The 21,058-nt window shown below is 38.1% G+C and overlaps 1 protein-coding gene across 11 annotated transcripts in view; it reads left to right on the top strand.

Moving 5' to 3' along the window:
* Positions 1-21,058, top strand: part of LOC133521066 (disintegrin and metalloproteinase domain-containing protein 11) — an 813,047-nt gene that overhangs the window by 778,874 nt on the left and 13,115 nt on the right. For 8 of the 11 annotated variants that reach the window (XM_061855801.1, XM_061855805.1, XM_061855799.1 and 5 more), the window contains 3 exons: positions 1,085-1,262; positions 17,800-17,953; positions 20,603-20,741. In XM_061855801.1, the coding sequence (XP_061711785.1) occupies positions 1,085-1,262; positions 17,800-17,953; positions 20,603-20,741 (471 nt within the window). Of the gene's footprint in view, positions 1-1,084; positions 1,263-17,799; positions 17,954-20,113; positions 20,220-20,602; positions 20,742-21,058 lie in introns of all 11 variants that reach the window. The other 3 variants (XM_061855804.1, XM_061855803.1, XM_061855802.1) reach the window with 2 other exon arrangements.

The following is a 21,058-nucleotide window of genomic DNA, read 5'->3' as shown; positions in this document are numbered from 1 at the left end:
CCAATTAAAGCTTTGCTTTGTTGATTCATCTAAGGTTCAAGCTAATTTGGTTGTATTGGCAACCGTTATGAGTAACTATTGAGTAACGGTATGAAATGTCCAAGGTATAGTAAACCCTAACGCGTGAAAATTAAAGCCGGATGCGTCCATCTAGTTAAGATTATATACATTTAAGTAAAATACTTTTCTGTTACTTTACCTGGTTGCCCTGAAAATTATCTTTGTGTTTAATGGAAATGGCGTACGCTGAATGGCATTTTGAATAGAAGAATAGAATAATTTTAGAATAGAATAATTTTTATTCGTAGACACAAACAAGACACATTAAATTACATGACATAACAAAAAAAAAGGAAGTATAAAGTGCCACGAAATGGCCTCATCTCAGCATGTTGCTGGTGGCTTCCAGCGCTGATTTTCCGATGAGACCATCAAGTGAGAAAAATGACGAAAGGTAACAGACAAGAAGGAAAAAGACATAAAATAATATAGAGTGAACAAATTGAAAAATAGATAAAAGATAACGACTAAATTATTTTTATATCAAGCATCGTAAACATAACACTGTATCGGTCCGGTCCAACCATACCTTGGCTGAACATTACAGCTGCATACGCAACAAGCGACAACGGTAGCTACACGAACTAAAATTTAGTCCAACACAACACACCAAAATTCATTCATTACAATTTTGGTGTGTTGTGTTGGACTAAATTGTGAAATAGGTACCGTAAAATGTTATGCACATTTGCTTCCTACTGGGTAGTTGTACCCCAATAGTTTATATTATGAAAACTGTATCACAACCTTATTTAAGGGTTACAACATGATAGTAGTGATCTTTAAATTGGCATATACCGGGTGTGGCGAGTAGCACGAGCGAATAAATGAAATATCGAATTTTAGAGCACATTTTGAAGCAACGTAAGCACATTTTACGGTTCTTCTATGTGTGAAAATATTTTTAAATTTCCAAAAATGTATATTAATATATTATATGATTATATTAATATTACCAAGGTAATTCACATAAATTCAATTTCGTGCAATATCAACCAATGCAACTCTTAAACCAAACTTTCAGAGCCACGACCGGCCTCCCCGACCATCCTGAAATCAGCCCGCTGGGTCTGGTGAGCGACGGCACCCCGTGCGGCGACAACCTCGTCTGCGTCAACCAGACTTGCACCTCCATCTTCCCGTACATCGACCACACCAAATGCCCCAGCGGGCATAACAACAACGAATGCTCCGGGAAAGGGGTAAGTCTCATCTTACAGAGCAAACATGTCTGACTATCCATATTAGTCTTGATCAGGGCACTCCTTGCGGTGATAACCTTGTATATGTCAACCAGATATTTTGCACCTCCATCCTCCCATACATCGACCAGACCAAGTGCCCCAGCGGGCATACACAATAACAAAAGAGAAAGGGGTAATGCAATATTTACCTAGCAGTGACTGACATTGGACAATGATCGTCTATTATTTTAACAACTGTAGATTCCTAAATGTTACCAAACGACTGATCGATGTCACCGAGGACAAGAAATTCGGTAGTTTCCTCGCTCGAAGCACAAGTAAATATTGCTATTGATCGAGAAATACTGTTTCATGGTATGTATAGGTATTTGTACGAAGATACAAACTGGTTATTTTGGGTTTACTTATTAGGTTATTATTTTTATAAACAGCCACACTTAATCAGTCAAATCTTTCGAAAATTTTCCGCAATAAGCGTAATCAAAAAACTTAATGAATTAATTTGATTCCGGTCTATATATGATAAATCAATATTCTGACAGCACTGTAGTTCTTAATATGAACGCCAATGGATGTATTTAATCATCCAGAACCTTACTCATCACGGAACTGATTCTGTTTTTACAAATTGATATGGTTTCAATCTTATTTTGATATGACCTTGACCGTGAGCACCAATCAGCGTTAGCAGTTCACGCACTGCCGAAATGCAATCCGGAGTTGCCGTATAAGGCATTTCACTCGCACGTATTGGTGCGCGAGAGAGATCTGTACCCCTAGTGTAAATTTATTCGATGGCGTAACGTGACATACGCGTTTGCGTTAAGTCTCATTTTGTATGGGATTTTGAGTTTCCAAAACGTTCCGCTTGGCGCGCTGTTTCTAAATCCCATACTAAATGAGACTTAACGCAAACGTGTACGTGATGACATGACCCACGGACGTATCAAAATGAGATGAAAACCATATCAACTTGATAAAACAGAATACACAATCGGCCTCCCCGCCTTTTCACTCGTCTGAATCTGGTCACGGCTTTTGTTTCTCGGATACCGGACGGTATGAAATATTTAATTGTGAAATTTTCCTATTTACGATTCGAAATATTTTTCATCAAAAGCTTCTGGAAACGTCGGGTGTCCGGATGATTGGATGCGATACGATACGGTAGAAATAAAATATATTACAGTACATATGGTGCTACTTTATAGCACTAGTGCGAAAATTAGCCTATTACGTTACTGTGTCGCACATTTAAAGGGCCATATGTACTGTAAAACGTTGTACGATACATGTGCCAATAGGCAATTTCGCAACTCGTGTCGATTTAAAACACTCCCTTCGGTCGTGTTTTAATTTATCGCCACTCGTTTCGAATTTCCTATTTTTCGCACTTGTATCGTAATGTACTAATTTTAATTTTGTAACTTTTAAGAGTTATAGGTTAACTAATTAGTATAAGATATACAAATATTTACAACGCTGGACAGCCTATTAAGAAGATTTCTTGAATATTTGCGTCAGCGTTTAGTTAAGTGTTGATTTTCATGAAGTGAGATTTATTTTCTAATAAATGGGTACAGAGAATTATAAGCGCATAATTATGATAATGAGGACAGAGGAATAAAGTGTTTCAAGTCTATGATATTGATCTGGATAACCACTGAATTGGCATAATTAAAACAAAGATAATACATTTTTTTTTGAAAAAAGTATCAAATGTTTTTTTTTAAATTGCTAATAAACAAAACACAACTACTAAAAAACTTCGCCAAACTGCGAAAAAACTCAACTCAACTGATATATATATATTTCATATTTCGAGTTTCCTTATATTGAAATTCGAAAAGATCTTGAAACAAATAAAATTTATATGTTCGAGATTTTTTCTTTCTATTATTTAACTTAGACTTAACCTTTTTTAGAGTACCGCTTTAGAAATTTATACTTTACTCTTTTAACCTAAAGCCCATTTTAGCGTGTCCTCCGTCCCGCTAAAGTTTAGTTACAAAAAGCGAGTTTTTACTTTTTAATAGTTTGAGTGCCGGTGGAGGCCCGTGTTATTCAATTTATTCCTTCAAACGTCTCGTTAACGAAGTTCCGTACGATTGATGTGCATTGTTTGATGCGACATGTTACAACTTCCATTAAACTGATAGGTGCAGACGTATGTTTATGTGTATGTGCAATGTTAAGGAAGCTAAATATAAGTAAAAAGTAGAATTTAAATAGAAAATATACGCATTTAATGTTAAAAAGCGCTGGTGGCCTAGCGGTAAGAGCGTGCGACTTGCAATCCGGAGGTCGCGGGTTCAAACCCTGGCTCGTACCAATGAGTTTTTCGGAACTTACGTACGAAATATCATTTGATATTTACCAGTCGCTTTTCGGTGAAGGAAAACATCGTGAGGAAACCGGACTAATCCCAACAAGGCCTAGTTTACCCCTCTGGGTTGGAAGGTCAGATGGCAGTCGCTTTCGTAAAAACTAGTGCCTACGTCAAATTTTGGGATTAGTTGTCAAGCGGACCCCAGGCTCCCATGAGCCGTGGCAAAATGCCGGGACAACGCGAGGAAGAAGAGAAGATACGCATTTAATGTTACCTACGCATCCAAACCCCGACAGTACCCTCCGATTTATTCCCATTTGTAAACAAAGTCCACTTCGTTACTATTCTTTCCCCGTATCAGGAATAATCCGGGCCCCGCAGCCTGTTCCGCCCCGTGTATAATTGGGACGTCTGTCCGTACGTCACTAATTATAAGTTCGGCTTCCTTTTTCCTTGTTCGTCGTGAGCCATAAGCGATTTGCGAATGACATAATTACTTTTATTAGAATGATTATAGACAAAATAAGCGATATGATCTAAATAACATACGTCCTAACAAGCCAATTCAAACGTACAATAACATGAATGATATTTGAAGCATGTTATTTAGACATCGTGCATTTCGCACATGTGTTGGTGTGGGCGAGATGCACGATGACGTAATGACATGATTCAAATGTCATTCTGATGTCAATATACGTTCGAATTAGCCTGTGCGCGGATGCTAGAGCGAGGCGTGCAGGGGGCCTACCACGAAAACTGAAATTCGCAAATTGCGGGGGTCTTTCTCTTTTACTCTCACTATGACATAATTAGAGTGGCAGAGAAAAATGCCCGCAATCATCGAACTTCGATTTAAGCGGTTATAGCCCAGCGACATGTTAAGGTGGAGTGTGGTCAGCCAGCAGAGTTTTTGAAAAATCATAGCGTTTTATGTAGATCATAATACGGTAGGTAAACAATATACATAGTAATCTTGAGGCCTTTCTCTAGTAACTTAATTCCATACCTGATTAAAAAACTTCGGCTCTATAGAAAAAAAAATCGAGAACATAGGTAAAACACACCATTAAACATTTATTTTTTCACAAAAGCTATGAACATGAAAACTGCTTATAGAAATGCGTAATTTTGCAGCACAGAATAACTCATTATTAAACCTAATTAAACAACTTTCGACCTATAGAAAAAAAACCGGCCAAGAGCGAGTCGGAGTCGCACAGGAAGGGTTCCGTACCATTATCTATAAAAACGGTCACCCATCCAAGTACTGACCCCGCCCGAGGTTGCTTAACTTCGGTGATTGGATGAGAACCTCGAGATTGAAAGGAAATATTTATTTTATTCTGTTTTTAGTATTTGTTGTTATAGCAGACAGAACAGAAATACATAATCTGTAGAAATTTCAACTGGCTAACTATCACGGTTCATGAGATACAGCCTGATGGTGACAGATGGACGGACGGACGGACAGCGGAGTCTCAGTGATTGGGTCCCGTTCCCGTTTGACCCTTTGGGTACGGAACCCTAAAAACACAAACATAGGTTTAAAAGGCACCATTATAAATATTTTTGACAAAAGCTATTAACATGAAAACTGATTGTAAAAATGCGTAATTTTGTGGCAGTAAGTAGCTTTTCTAACCTACGAGTTATTCCAAATGTATCGAAAAGTAACGAGAACAACAATACAATACAGACACTATTTATTGCTCAAAAATATGAAAAAGAACACGCCATACAAATCAAGGACATAACTTAAACTATGGTAAACAGCCAAAAAAATCGTAAATAAAACGTTACCTTCTCATCACTTTCAATGCCTAATTCCGCTCGGTCTTACACTTTCATAATTAGCAGCGCACACCGAATCCCTAACAAACGCCGCATTAACATGAATCATTAATTAACTTTGTTTTAATAAAAATTGGAGTTTCACATTAATTCCGTATAATTTTATTATACACCGTGTTTTTTAACCCCGTTAATTGTAAGGGTGCATTCCTGAGCGTAAATTAAGTTAATTTCTCAGAGACAGGTATTCAGATAAAGAGGGGGCTAAAGCGAAACTGTAATAAATAAATAATAATAAATAAATATTATAGGACATTATTACACAAATTGACTAAGTCCCACAGTAAGCTCAATAAGGCTTGTGTTGAGGGTACTTAGGCAACGATATATATAATATATAAATATTTATAAATACTTAAATACATAGAAAACACCCATGACTCAGGAACAAATATCCATGCTCATCACACAAATAGATGCCCTTACCAGGATTTGAACCCGGGACCATCAGCTTCATAGACAGGGTCACTACCCACTAGGCCAAACCGGTCGTCGAACTGTGCCTAGTTATATTGAATTTTGAGGCGTTTTAATCAGAGAGAAATGCCATGAAAAAACTTCATTCGGAAACTAGACTATTTGCGAGCTCAGACTCTAAGCAAAACTTTAAAACGTTAAAGTTGCCGCGATAGAAAAAAACACGAAAGCATGTGAAATTTTCATTAATTTTTAATTGTATATCATTACCCTGCATACCGTAACAATATTATTTTATTTTAATACATAATAGCTAGTGATGTAGCCGAGAGATTTGACTAAAGCAGAGACGCTTTGCAAATAGATTTTCGTACATTGATTCGCCTGTTGCTATTAACACAAGTTTTATTGGGCTTACTGTGGGACTTAGTCAATTTATGTTATAATGTCCTATAATATTTATTTATTTATTTATTTTCAGAGTTATTAAGGTAAAATAGTAAAACCGCCAAATATTCTGTGGCAAGAATCGCGCGGCGCGCCATATCTTTTATTTTTTCTCATTTCCTGGGTTCTCGCCCCCTCTTAACTCCATTTTGAAGATAATCAATAATTTATTTTCATCTAATAAGGCTCTTACGAGTGTGTGGGCGAGGCCATGTGGGTTCGCGAGATCTATGTATAGCTCTCAGAGCGACTAGTTTTATTGTGTAGTAAAAACAATCAGCTTTAACGAATAGAATGATGACTTTTAAGAGAATACAAGAGACCCATATATTGTATAAAACATCTACTATTAACATAAAACTCAGAAGCAAATTAATTTTTTGTAGCTATCGTGAAAATAAGTGGAAAATTCCAAGTCCAATTTTACCCCCTCGCCAAACCTACTTCCCTCAAAACTTTAACTTAGTACCAACGGTTTCCGACCCCTGTTATATCCGTCAAAGCATAAATTACAGGGTAAAACTCTAACTTTCCCGTAGCACATATCGTCAACCTTTTTATAACAGTGAACGCGAAATAATCGGCGAGTCGGTACATCGAGCTGTGTAGCATGTGCAGGGATGGGAAACTCTCGGTCGCAAACTCGATTGCGACTGGCTTCAAATTCTGTTACGATCGTACGCTGATGGAATCATAGTAGGTACGGCTTATAGTAGTATTGCAGTGGCCCTATTTGCATATGGATAAAGGTTTCCTTCCATTTGTAGACAAACATTTTGTGGAATTTCATATCGTAGAAAACTTATATTATGTTATGTTATTTTCGAAATTGTTGTTATAAAGCAATTCTAAAAAAAATTGAAATGAGAAAAATTGTGCCATTCGATTTACAATATTGTACCATACATTTTATTTTTAAAAAAATGTACGTCAACTACATAATTATAAAGTTTAATAAGGTTCAATAGAAATTACAAATAATGTAAACAAACCAATTTACCTGTATTTCTCCATAATCTCACACTTTTTGTGGACAACCATGATTTTATCAGCATTGTACCTATATACTTAAACCTTTTATTTATCCCAATTACTAGTTAAATTATACGTTAGTAATTAATATTTAAATGAAAACAACTATCGTATAGCTTTTAGGTTATATGTCAAATGCTAACAAAATCTGTCGCGTTTGTTTAGAATATTTTCAATTTCTATTGGAACTCACTTTGTACACCCACAAAATAGCAATTTTCTTGTTTTCCACACTTCAAGACAGCTTCGTGATAGTGATCGTGACGTCACGATCACGTACAGTCAGTGTTAGCTGAACGTTAATTGCAATTGACAATTAACCATTATAAATTTTTCGGTTTTTATTGATTTAATGCAATGAGTCCCATTTAATCCTCAAAACAAACTGGATCGACTGATACCATTAAAAACTCGTTTTTTTTTTGTTGATAGTGTCCCACTGCTGGGCAAAGGCCCCCCCTCAGTCCCCTCGTTTTCTCCACTCGACCCTGTCGTCGGCATTTTCCCACCATTTTGGATAGAATGCGTCCAAGCCGCCCCGCCATCTCCTTTTCGCCTGCACCTCGTCCTGCACCGTCTATGATGTTCCGTGGCTCCCACTCAGTAACCATTCTGGCCCACCTTTCCGGGTGCATGCGGCAGACATGTCCAGCCCGGGCCCACTTGAGCTTGGCGGTTTTGACGCCTACATCTACAACTCGAGTTCTGGAGCGTAGTTCCGTTTCTCTGTAGTTGATACTCGGTTCATTCTGATTCGATCATTTCTACGAACACCTAAAAACTCGTTATCTACATCGTCATCTTGACCGTGAGCTCTTTCAGTACACGCCTAATAGGGCTGTTTCCATCTACAAATCTTAGGGCAGAATTGTATCCCAATAAATTCTTTTGGATTATAAGAACATGTTAAACTACTTTGAGGGGACCTGTAATGACCATATTTTTGTAAATATTGAATTTAAAATATCTTTTGGCACACGTCACGTGACCAAACTCGAAACGTCTTTGAAGATTCTGATGACGTCACAACTCTCGGATTGACACTCTTGACAGTTAGGCGATAAACAACAAATGATAAATGTCAGTTGACAGTTCGTATCTTCTACGTGCGTATGTACTTATGTGTCAAACCGTAAACTGTGACGTCACACAATTTTCAAAGAGCGTTTTGGGCGCAAAAGCATCTGTCAAAATATATTTTGTAAATTTAACATATTTAAAACCGTTTTTAGTATAAAAGTTGAATTTTAGGGCAACTTTTTAGCTAATATAGAACGTAATACAAGCGTTTCAAAAAATTGGAAACAACCCTATTGATTACGTTTCTTGAACTACTATAGTTCACTTCGGAATATGAAGTAAGGTATGCCCGTGGTTTTACTTCAATAAAACTTGACCTAATTCGCAGCGCCGTAAATCTTTTTAGGTCATTCCTTTAATATACTAGTAAGTAGAATCAGAGTAGAAATGCGATATTCTATGTATTTAGTATTTGTATATTATATTTATCCTTGTCTGAGTACCACCAACACAAACCTTCTTGGCTTGCCGTGGGACTTAGTCATTTTTTGTAAGAATGTCCCTATAATATTTGTTTATTTTAATATTTATTCATATAATGACATATATACAGTAATCTGTTTCGTATGTAATACTTACATAAGTAACAGTCGCCATCAGATATAACGGAGCGGCCAATGTGCTCACAAATATCTGAACACACCTATATTGTCAAGGCGTTAGAGTGCGTGCTCAGATATTTGTGAGCACTTCGGCCACTCCAATATATCTGATGGCGATTGTACATAGCTCGGGAAGAAATATTTGTGATAAACAAACAAATAAATGCCCTTACCAGGATAGAGTAAATAGTCCTTGAGAAAGTTACTTAATTTAAGCTCAGGAATGCACCCTTGAAATTAATAGAAATCAAAAAACACGGTCTATAAATCCACCCCGAAATCGCGAAAAAGAATTTCTCTCCCATAGAAAATGTCTAGGTCAGACAGCCAAAATATATGAAACAGCCTTTTTGCGATTTCGGGGTTGGTCCCATAGTAAAAGTTGCTCAGTATGATCTATATATTCACCCCGTAAATTATTGCAGGTGACTAAATAGACAGCCTGTATAACGCCCAGATATTTACTTTAATAGTTATCTCAAAATTACCGCCTATCAGTCACGAACAATCCTCTTAAAATATTAGTACCTGGATCAATATATTCCATGTTTGCCACTACATTCGCCAGAGGACCATTCTCCCGGCCCGTTCATAGAAAACTGAAGGAACTCAGTATGGACGTACATGATAGTTAAGGCCTTTTGTGTTTGAGTAATATAGTTTGACGAGCTGGCTAAACTTGCGCGCCATCAATTGCCTAACTCTCTCCGGTATAATCCTAGGCCACAGTAAATTATGTTATAACAGTACTTATTATACTCACCAGCGGTGGCATCATGGTTCCATTTTTATCACTTGTCACTATGCCCGTCACTTTCGCGCTTATCGGCGTCAAGTATCGGATATGACTGAGTTGGCTAGGAAAACCGAGCGCGCACGAATGCGCCCGAAAATTGCACCGTTACTTTTGGGTACAACGCGCGGCGCGGAAGCGCGGCGCTCAGGCAACTGACATTGACAACAAAAACTATTTAAACATATATATGTTGCTACATATACTTGTTAGAACGTGACAAATGATAAAGAATTGACCATCATATCACCGTTCAGCGTTCAATAGCGATATTGTCAGGGAAACCCGCGCGGAAGCCAACTAAAACATGCGCTGACATCAGAATGTTATCTAAATGGTGCGTCTCGCTCGCGCCAATACATGTGCGGATTTGGATGTCATTTTGATGTTAGTGTATAGTCAAGTGCGTTGGCGGTATTCCACCCTTAGAGCGAGATTTCAACTCCTTGTGGACGGCCAGACGATAATATGAAAGTGATAACCAATAGGATGACACTTAAAAATGTGGGTGTTGAAAAAGTATCGCTCAGGCACAGGTAAAAATAAATAAACAAATACTTACCATTCTTTATTTTTATCAACGCTTATTATTGTCGCGTGGTCAACAACCACGCGACGTAGGATGCCACACCTGCGTTAAATCTAAACAAAAACAAGCATTAAGCTGCACCTGCACTATGTTTAGTTGTATATTAGTAGATTTTTGAGCTGTTTAACCGCTTAACCAATGCAGTAAAATGAATATAGCATTTAGGGTGCATTTAGGATTCCTTATCTTAGTGTGTATTTTTACCCACGACGGAACGGAGATGGTATATGCGTTTGGGGTGAGAGAATGTTTGTGCAAACCAATGTTGCCATTTTTTACTTTATTTTGTTGGCTTCAATTTATTTAATATTAATGTATTTTGTAGTCTATCAAATTGTTTTATACATGGAGTTCATTCATCGCTATTAACAATAATTTGTTTGTATTACTGTCCTTCAACTATCCACTGCGGCGTCGCTAGTTCAATTTGTAATAGTTTAATCTGATGCGATTCGATTCAGTCAGCGGATTAGTTCCTATGTCATAGAGTTAGATTCTATTCTCGATATTAAAAGCTAAGTTAGGCGTGCTAGGAAAACTTAGGTCTTGAATTGAGCAGCGAATCGAAATTGGATTTATTGCCTCACTTAAGTACCTACATAGTATTATTCCTATTTGAAATAACTTACCTGGATTGTTTTTAAATCTGCTGTTTATTGTTTAAATTTGCTGTTTGTTTTTGTGTTTGTTGTTTTGTGTTTGCTGTTTGCTTGTGCTAATTTGTGGTGTAAAGACGAAAGGGGACGGCTGCTTCTCCATACAAACGTCGTCCCCATTTTCCTCTCTGAATATTGACAATATGGACAGTGTTTTTACATAATTTGGATGTATATTAACTATAGTTATGCCCCTGCGTTTGACTTTTTTCGATTTTTTGATTATTGTAAAAATTAAATAAAAATAATAAATAAATAAATATTATAAGACATTATTACACAAATTGACTAAGTCCCACAATAAGCTCAATAAGGCTTGTGTTGAGGGTACTTAGACAATGATATATATATAATATATGAATATTTATAAATACTTAAATACATAGAAAACACCCATGACTCAGGAACAAATATCCAAGCTCATCACACGATTAAATGCCCTTACCAGGATTTGAACCCAAGATCATCAGCTTCATAGGCAGGGCCACTACCCACTAGGTCAGACCGGTCGCCAAAATTAAGAACGAAAAACAGATTACATACAATTTTTTAAATGCTCCTAGCTCTTCATAACATTGAAAATTCGAAAATCAAACATAGGAACATAGCTGTGGTTGATATACAACAAATTTTGACAAAATATTTTCAATAATGTAAATATTTAGAGAGGAAAATGAGGACTACGTTTGTATGAAAAGGCGGTTTCGCACCGGTCCTCTACTTTCGTCTTAAAAGTCTGTCTTGTATTGAAAATAAAGATATTTTTTTTATACTACGTCGGTGGCAAACAAGCATACGGCCCGCCTGATGGTAAGCAGTCTCCGTAGCCTATATACGCCTGCAACTCCAGAGGAGTTACATGTGCGTTGCCGACCCTAACACCCCTCCCACCCCTCGTTGAGCTCTGGCAACCTTACTCACCGGCAGGAACACAACATACATAGCCTCTAACTGGCCAGAGGCCTATAAAAAGGTCTCCCATAGCATTGTATTTTGAGTCTTTCTTTGACCAATCAAAATTGCATTTGCCTTGGCAAGTTTTCCTGTGTGGACGGCTAGAACATAGGCGAACTTTATATTTATTTATTAAAACTGTTGCTTTATATCTTGGGCATATTATAATAACAATTTTGTGACTAGGATTTATAATTCCCTTGTTGCGTCGCTATCTTCAGTGAATATTCAGAAAGCAAAATCATAATTTTTTAATAATACCTATACAATTCTCTCTGACGAATATCAAATGCTTTATTGATAAGTAAGATAAGTTATTGTTTAGGCCGAGGTCGGTGTGGGCGTTATCTGAAATTAATATAAACAGTTGGAAGAGGAACTTAGGAAATGTTGAGTAAGGGCAGAATCTCATTAACGTATCGAAAAATCTGGAGAGTTTGTTTGGTAGATTAGCTGTTTGTTTCAAGAATAATTGATAAAAAAAACTGAACTAGTGGACCTCATACGAAATTTGTTTTTTTTTTAATACTAGCTTAAACATCTTGGATCCCCGAGAGACCTCCCCAAGGTCCGACTCAACATCAAAGGTTTGATAGGATTCCTCGAGGAGCTGGACTGGCAGGACTAGAACATGTCACGCAAAATAGGCGCCAGTCGTAGAGTTGCGGAAAATCGCCCCAACACAATACTAGCTTCTGCCAGCAAAACAAAACTAATGCCTACTCCAATTCTTGGTTGCCAAGCGGACCCCAGGCTCCCATGAGCCGTGGCAAATATGCCGGGACAACGCGAGAAAGATTAGCTTCTGCCAGCAACTCTGTCTGCGTAGAATGCTGATGATCGATATAAAGAATCTTATGGCCTTCCCCGTTCCGTGAAGCAAGAATTGGGTGTATTTAGGATAGGGTGTCAGGAGTATACCCAAGCTGCCCAGGACCGGAGTCAGTGGAAGAAAATAGTTCGAGCCCTACTAAGATGGTCTTCCTCGGGCTTAACACTATGTCCATAATTCAGCGGTTTAAGCGTGAAGAGGTAATAGACAGACAGGCAAACAAAGTCGTATTTATAATATTATTAGGCATATCAAATGAAAAGTAAAATCTAAACCTTTAATTATAGAGGCATAATTATATTGACCACCATGATTTATAATTGATTTCATAATGGTGGATCAAATTTAGCGTAATTTCTGCCTTATTAAGTGCTATTAAAGCTCTTCCACATGTAACTGCCGTAACAACCATTAGGAATCTCATTCAATTTCTAGCCGTATTCTCGAGCAATATGGAAATATTCACTACTTTTTAACCTAACTTAACGGCATCCTAACCTATTCATTCGCCAGTGGCCCTGCCCTGCCTACGAAGATGTAGGTCCCAAGTTCGAATTCTGGTACGGTCATTGACAAGTCAAATCCAGTATTGTAATGCCTATAATTATTCCCGCGAAATAGATAATCAATAGCAACCCGACATAGACAAAGGCGCTATGGTCATCTAAATTATGTCTATAACCACAGCCCATTCAGAAACCAGAATTGAACACGATTATAATGTCAATTTAATGTGAATATCAGTAGGTAAATATAGCTGCGCAAAAATAAGTCAGTGCAGCTTAAAAATTGATTGACGATACGGGAATTGATATACGGGTTTCATGCTCAAAGAGGGGGGGGGGGGTCAGGAGGGGGGGGGAGGTGCAAGTTCCAAGTGTTCCCATTGATTGATACATACTGGTCTCCCGGTTGGAGCGCCATATTGATGGTTGGCCTCGTGACTAATTCCTTTGTTTGTGCTCATAATATGATGTGTCACTATATGATGTTACTATAAATGTTGTATTGACTTGTAAAAGAGCCCTTGAGGCCTACTTGCAGAATAAATTTTTGAATTTTGAATTTTGAATTTTGAATAAATATTGCTTAAAGTTTTATACTAATATTGGCTAATTATACAGTAAACTAATGTGAAAGTGTGCAGTGTATGGAGAATTAATCTTGAAACGTGTTTAACCACCATTTTGGAGTCAACGGCCGGTAGTCCAGGTACGACTTGTAAAGTCCAGCTATCGTTTTAATACAAGAGCTAATAAAATCACCATACACTGTCTTGTACTAACAGTACAATTTTAGTCGTATTTAAAGCTCCTAATACCTTCATACGTATCTTAAACTTCTAATCGGGCAGGTGTTTCTTATTTACTTGGGTATTCTTTTGATTATGCCATCTTTTTGGTGTATTCCCATTAGTCCCCACCGGATACAGATGGGAATATGTGCTTTATATAAATCATTCCCATTTTTCCCCACCTCATGAATGGCGGCGCTCAAGTGGAGCGGGTACAAATAGGAATACCTACATCATCTCTTTTACGCCTTTGACGTATGTAACTGAATGTAAACTAAACGATTGTGAGCGTGTGCTGCACCGTGACGTAGAAAGCATTTTCTTCGCTTGTTATAAATACATAAAGAAATAAAATAAATGTTATAGGACATTATTACACAAATTGAATAAGCCTCACATTAATCTCAAGAAAGCTTGTGTTGTGGGTACTCAGACAACGAAATATAATACTTAAATATAATGCTTGTTATTTTTTAAAACAAGCAGAAACGTCTGCGAACGATTTTATTAAGCTTAGAATAAATTTAAAAGGGGAAAAATTCAGAGGCCGTGAGTCCAAGTCTCACCCAAGACAGTAATTTTTCCAATTTTAAATTTATTCTAAGCTTAATGCTTGTTATGTTAGGGTATGCCGCGTTGCACACCGCTGCTCCAAAAATAATTTTTCAATATAATTTCAATAAGCCAAATGGACGATCGAAAATAAGGCCCCGTCGTCGGATTATCGCTCGGATCGCTATGGACTTTCGGCCCTAGTGGTCAAACAAAGTTAAATTGAAAGGGTTTCAGCCGTTTATTATAAAGTAGCTACGTTTGCGGGCCGGCAATGTTTGTTTTCGGCTGCTTTTGTTATTTCCAATTAGCAGTTGTGATTAATCGTAATATTGTGTATTAATGCCCGGTTTGTTTATTTGATCTTTTAGCCCTTTAATAGTCCAGATTAAAAAATACACGATTTAACTTTACGCCTTCTTTTCCTTCTTCAACCTAGCGTTTTCCCGGCCTAGCGCCAGGGTCCGCTTACCTATTTAATCTTCTCCACTTTGCCCGGTCTTCGTCATCCTCAGGTGTGGGATTGTTCTCTTCCATGTCCGCTATCACGACGTCTAGCCAGCGCTTCTTAATGTTTTATAGTGCACATTAAGTGTGCCGATATTTAAAGGATAAGGTTAAGTGGTGATAGTTATATTATATATGTGTTGAGTTGTGTCCATAGCGCCTTAAACGGGGTGCTTATAATTATAACTAGGCTTAGGACTTTTGGTAGCATACCGTGGTTCTAGAATCCATGGAGTAACAGAATTGTATTATTTCAAAGTCAAAGTTTGCATGTATATTACACTAAGCAACTTAGACAGCTAAAACGAAGAAATTAGACAAGTAATAGGTATTTACTCGGCTGCATTAGCATTGAATGTATTTACTTATATACTCATTAATATTTTTTTTATATTATAGGACACTATTATGTACACAAATTGACAAAGTCCCACAGTAAGCTCAATAAGGCTTGTGTTGAGGGTACTTAGACAACGATATATATAATATATAAATATTTTATAAATACTTATATACATAGAAAACACCCATGACCCAGGAACAAATATCCGTGATCATCACACGAATAAATGCCCTTACCAGGATTTGAACCCGGGACCATCGGCTTCATAGGCAGGGTCACTACCCACTAGGCCAGACAGGTCGTTAAAATTTATTTCTCTTCCTTCCTTCCTCATACTTTATTAATAATATAAATTACAGGTCAGGCTTACATATACAATAAATGGATTCAATATACAAATTAACAAATCAATTATTATAACTAACATTAATTATTATTAATAACATTTTTTGTTTTATTACACTACTTATTTATAAATATTTTAAGGTCAAATATTCTTCGACACTACAAAACGGCCGCTCAAAAAGCCAATTATTGAGTTTGAACTTGAAAACCGCGAGACAGAAACAGACAGAAACCCACAGATAGATCGTGTAATTCACGACGACGTGAGGCTTGACTCGTAATGTTAAATAATTAATGGTTAGATTTGACAAATCTGCGCGTCATCGTGGATGACACGAACTATAGCAGGCGCCTCGCAGGGAATGCATCTGACACACCGGTGTCAACCAGCCGGTTATCTCGCACACGGAATCCTTAAACGAGGGCGCCAAATTGTCACTGTATCAGCTACTGTTTCCAAGGTCACGAAACGTTTTTAGAATAACGTTCATGACTGTCTAAGGGCAAATGCAAATTGCATAATATATTTTTTACCACACCAGTTCCTAAAGGCTCTCTTTATTCTCCAAAAAACGGAAGAGAAAGTTGCATTTTATTCACAAGAGTGGCAAAGTAAGTTGATGCAAATTTTCAGTTGTTTCCTCAACACTCTTTTACTGTTAGTATTAGTATTTTCCTTCCGTTGGTGTGGTTGTTTAACCCTTATGCTTTGAAGACCTCGCAACGCTCAAGACTCCACTTTTCGAACCACTCGCTACGATCGTATTTCAATTTTGGAATCTTTCGCTAAACAACAACCTTGCCCTCATGTAAAGCGAATAACTATGACACAATTTGACTGTTTTCCGGAAAAACGGTTGTCCACTATCCTCTTCATATTTGATTTAATATATATATATACAGCATTACAGTCGAGACCAAAGCACTGTACAATTCAGATTATATGATAGGATTACATACTAGGAAAAACAGATCACAATCAACTTTCGTCCATCACCTCGCAATACCGCACACACATCTGATACACAGCCGTCCATCGACTTGCAAACATATCACAATCTGGTGCCCATGACAGAAGGGAGTTCATATAAGGTTTAAGTGTTAAGGAAGTTTCTACGAGACATTTTTGGCTATGATGAATGGTTAGTCTAATATAATTACGCATGTTCGATAGAAATATAAACAGGCGGAAGCGATGTACGAAATTCTTCGTGAAAGGGGGTCAGTCATTCATTGCTTTATAATAAATCAGAACATGATGCCTAAAAACACAAGTTCAACAGTTCAGTTTTTCCGTGCATACAAATAAAAGCCAAAAGCACCCAAACGTATCATATCATGCTTCGTATGTTTTCTCTTCACAGCTTTGTTTGTCCTCGAATAACGAACTCATAACAACCAGACTGCCGGAAATTGAAAATCCAATCTATACAAAAACTTTCATGTATTACACATCGATAACTTCCCTAAATATATGTAATCCAATCTTGTCAATACAAATACTACTATAGCACGTACAGATTAAAGTTCATTTTCCATCGATTCTATTTTAAGTAAAGAGATAATGGATATACCGGCTAATAATAATTGCTTAAGAGTTTCACCTTCACACACAAACGGAGTTTCCTTCTCATTCTAAAATTACGTGTTGGATTATATGTTGGATAATGTTTATAACTTTGTATGTAGTAGTAGTACACGGTACTAGAAACTAACAATCAATAGCTAACAGAAGATTTATCTATCGCCTCAAAGAACCTCATACACAAATTCGCCCAACGGCTCGCAAATTGATCGCATTCTGATGCTGATACGAGCACGTTAAGGTATTGGAGAGCGCGAACCAGGAGTGATTTCAGAATGTACAACTGCATTCCCCATCTAAACTCCCCCTCGTCTCCATTCCAGACCTGCTCGAACGCGAACAAGTGCGTCTGCAACCGCGGCTGGACTGGCCCGGACTGCTCGCAGCCCGACGCCCTGCCCCCCACCCCCACCGCCTGGGTGCCCGACAACGCAACCAAGGCCGCCTACAACATGACCAAGAAGGAAACACCGTATGGTGAGTCGATGCCGGTTATAGATACGTCACAAGTTAGGTCAGAATCTATCTTGATGTGCAGCTTAGAGGAACGGTCCGACTCATCGCTGTTTCTATTACAAGTTTTTTTTTTATTTAACTTGCAATGTTGTCAAATCTCGCAAGCTAAACTAAACACAGTTCCCATTATTAGATTAAACTAAAAGTTCACATACGTATGTAGGTCGGGTGACAATGCAATATTATGGTACCATCGAGATGATCTGATGATGAACACTAGGTGGTCATTGGAACTCTGTGATAAAATAACGTAACTAACCTGTTTGTTTTTGTTACGAGTACATATGAATCGAAGAGTATTAGTTGCCCGTTGAAAGAAAATTACAGTCAGCGATAAAAGTTTGTATCAAAAAATAAGTTTTTGAAAAAAAACTAATTATATTCCTTATAAGTACTAAAATGACAGATCGGTCGCACAGATTCGAGCTATCGACTTGGTTGTTATAGAATCTAGAATAAAAATCAGAGCTTAAGAGTGTGGAAGCGCCCCCGTAAACGTAAAATGACATACAATACAAATAAATACTCTTTATTGTACACCCCAATATAGAAAACAATACAAAGAATACAGCAACACAAACATGATACATAAGGAAATGGGCAATGTGTATTCGATGATAACTCTCTATTCTATAAAATAACTCCGTCCCTCTATGCCGTACAGAATGATAGATTAATTTAGGAAGGTACTCTTATGAAACAAATTACATTATTTTATGAAAATATTTTGTGTTATTTAGAAACACTACTTCATAAATTATAAACTGAAATAGATGTACTATCTTAGAGTTGGCCAGAAAATTTGATCCATGCCGCCGTGGCCTGGGTGGTCAAGGGGTCTAGGCATCTGCCGCAAATGCAGAGGACGCTGGTTCGACTCCAGCCCCGGGCACTGGAGGTCTTGGTCACTCTTTCTTTCGTACGTGTGATGACGATGACATCTGTTTCAGTTTAGGATGGTACTCGTAGGTACCGACACGCAATATTATATGTTTTTTGTGTTAAATAAAAAACTTTACACAGACTAAATGTGTGTCATAAGATATTTCTGAAATCTAAGTTTTAATTATTTAGCCATTTACGTTAGCAATAATTTTATAAATTGCGTTTTGGTAACTTACAAATACCTACATAATTTGACATAACAATCAAAAACAAGTATGAATTTAATCCCATTGGTTTGTTTCAAAGACCGAAATCTTCGTCAATTTCATGTGTAATTTTAATTTGTATGACTAACTTATATGATTCCAGGTGTCTTTGTATGTGTCAATATTCCCCCTACTAACATAATTTACTGTTAACTTGAATTGGCCGCACAAATCCGAGCACTGCTTTCAAAATCCAAAATCACGTTAATTCAAACATAGCTCAATCCTCAGAGGAAATTAGCCGGGTTGTGACGCTATCACGTGACGTCAAATAAAATGACGCTATAGCGTTTGGAAATGTCTGCAAAATACAATGTGTAAATGACATTTGTAATTACATGGTTAGCATAATATAGCTACGGGGTATGGAAGGTGGAGGTAAGGAATGGAATCTCCGTGTACCAAAAAGTCTCATCAAAAAACCTTAAATAGGTGGCGCTACAATACCTAGAATACTTGAAAAAAAAAAACAAATCATAGACAGCGCACTTCACTCCGTCAATAACGCCTAGGTTCTTAGCTACTCTAGCGCTGCTCTGGAGAGATGGAACTATTATTTATAAATGACACTTTTGCGACAGTTCTACTATAAGAGATTTAACTCCTTTTAATTCCACACTTCATACTACGGGGGTTAAAGAATGACGATATTTTAAGCAGAATTTAATTTTTGGTATCGCTACTGAATCTGTTTGGTATCACTACCGAGTCTAAATAAAATTAACAAAAATTTGAAAGTCATTTTCTAATTCCCCTATAGCGCTAAAATAGAAACGTCAGTATTTACTGACGCTGTCACTACACGAAACAAAATAAATACATACTTAGCTTCAATCGCTATAGATAGAGGTATATCGCAATATCAGCGAAACAATCGTTATAACACTTATAACGTGTGGTTGAATTGAGAGCACTGCTCGGAGGGCCTCGGGCGGCGCCGGCGCCCTAACCCGCGGGACCCCTTTTCCAGGTGAGCACGCGGCAAATAAGATGAGCACCATGAACATGGTGATATTGTTGCTCGCGGTCGTGCTCTCAGTGTTCGTGGGGTTCGCGTGGATGGCGTACTGCTTCAGGTAACGGCCGGTAACTCGGTGTTGTCGCACTGTCTGTCGCTCGTGCCTGTCCTGTCGTGTCGTTTCGTGTGTTGTCGCCGGCGCCGCCCCGGCACGCGTAGGCCCGGCCCGTTCGCACCGATCGGAGGGCGTTTTAGCGGAGCCGTTTGTACTAGCTGATATTAGGTAACACTGGCAATGTTCGAACTGTAAAATTTTTCAAGCACAATCTATTTTTTTAGCCTATTATGAAATATTTTGTCAGATCAGTATTGCTTGGCGGATCGGTAACACTGACGTGTAGTGTAACACTGGTCTCACTGAGTAAAAATGGGTCCGCTAAAAATGCTCTCGTAAACAGTATCTGTGTGAACGGGTTCTGACTCCCTTTTCTTTGGGCGCAGAGAACTACCACGGCTCGAACACGGTGTTCCTCGTGGCGGTGCTAATGTCTGTGGTAGGGGGGGTATTCATAGTATTTGCCCTGAGCGCTCTCTGCTACAGGTCAGTCGTAGTACACAAAAACTTCTCCCTGTGCCTAAGGTTAGTGAGCAGAAAACAGACCAAAGGTAGTTTAAGAAGAAATTTAAATCGTCACCTTCGTATACTTGTATGTTTATTTTAGAAGTTAGCGTTGGTGTTTCTGTTGGTTTTCACATCGGCAAGGTTTTTGTTTTGTTTATTTTTGGACAGTTTATATGTCGTTTACGTTGTGGTCGTAGAGCTAGAGTTGGCGGGTGGCGCGTCGAGGCGGCGCGGCCGCGGCCGCTGTCGGCGCGCCACAACTGCATTTGATCTGTGGTTCTGTGTCCGCGCCGGCGGCCGGACCGCGTCCGTCACGCGCACGCGCCGACTCGCGC

This window comes from Cydia pomonella, chromosome 9 (genome assembly GCF_033807575.1).
Source record: "Cydia pomonella isolate Wapato2018A chromosome 9, ilCydPomo1, whole genome shotgun sequence".
NCBI classification, from domain to species: domain Eukaryota; kingdom Metazoa; phylum Arthropoda; class Insecta; order Lepidoptera; family Tortricidae; genus Cydia; species Cydia pomonella.
The sequence above is the reverse complement of the archived record's forward strand: the minus strand, read 5'-3'. Positions and strand labels throughout refer to the sequence as shown.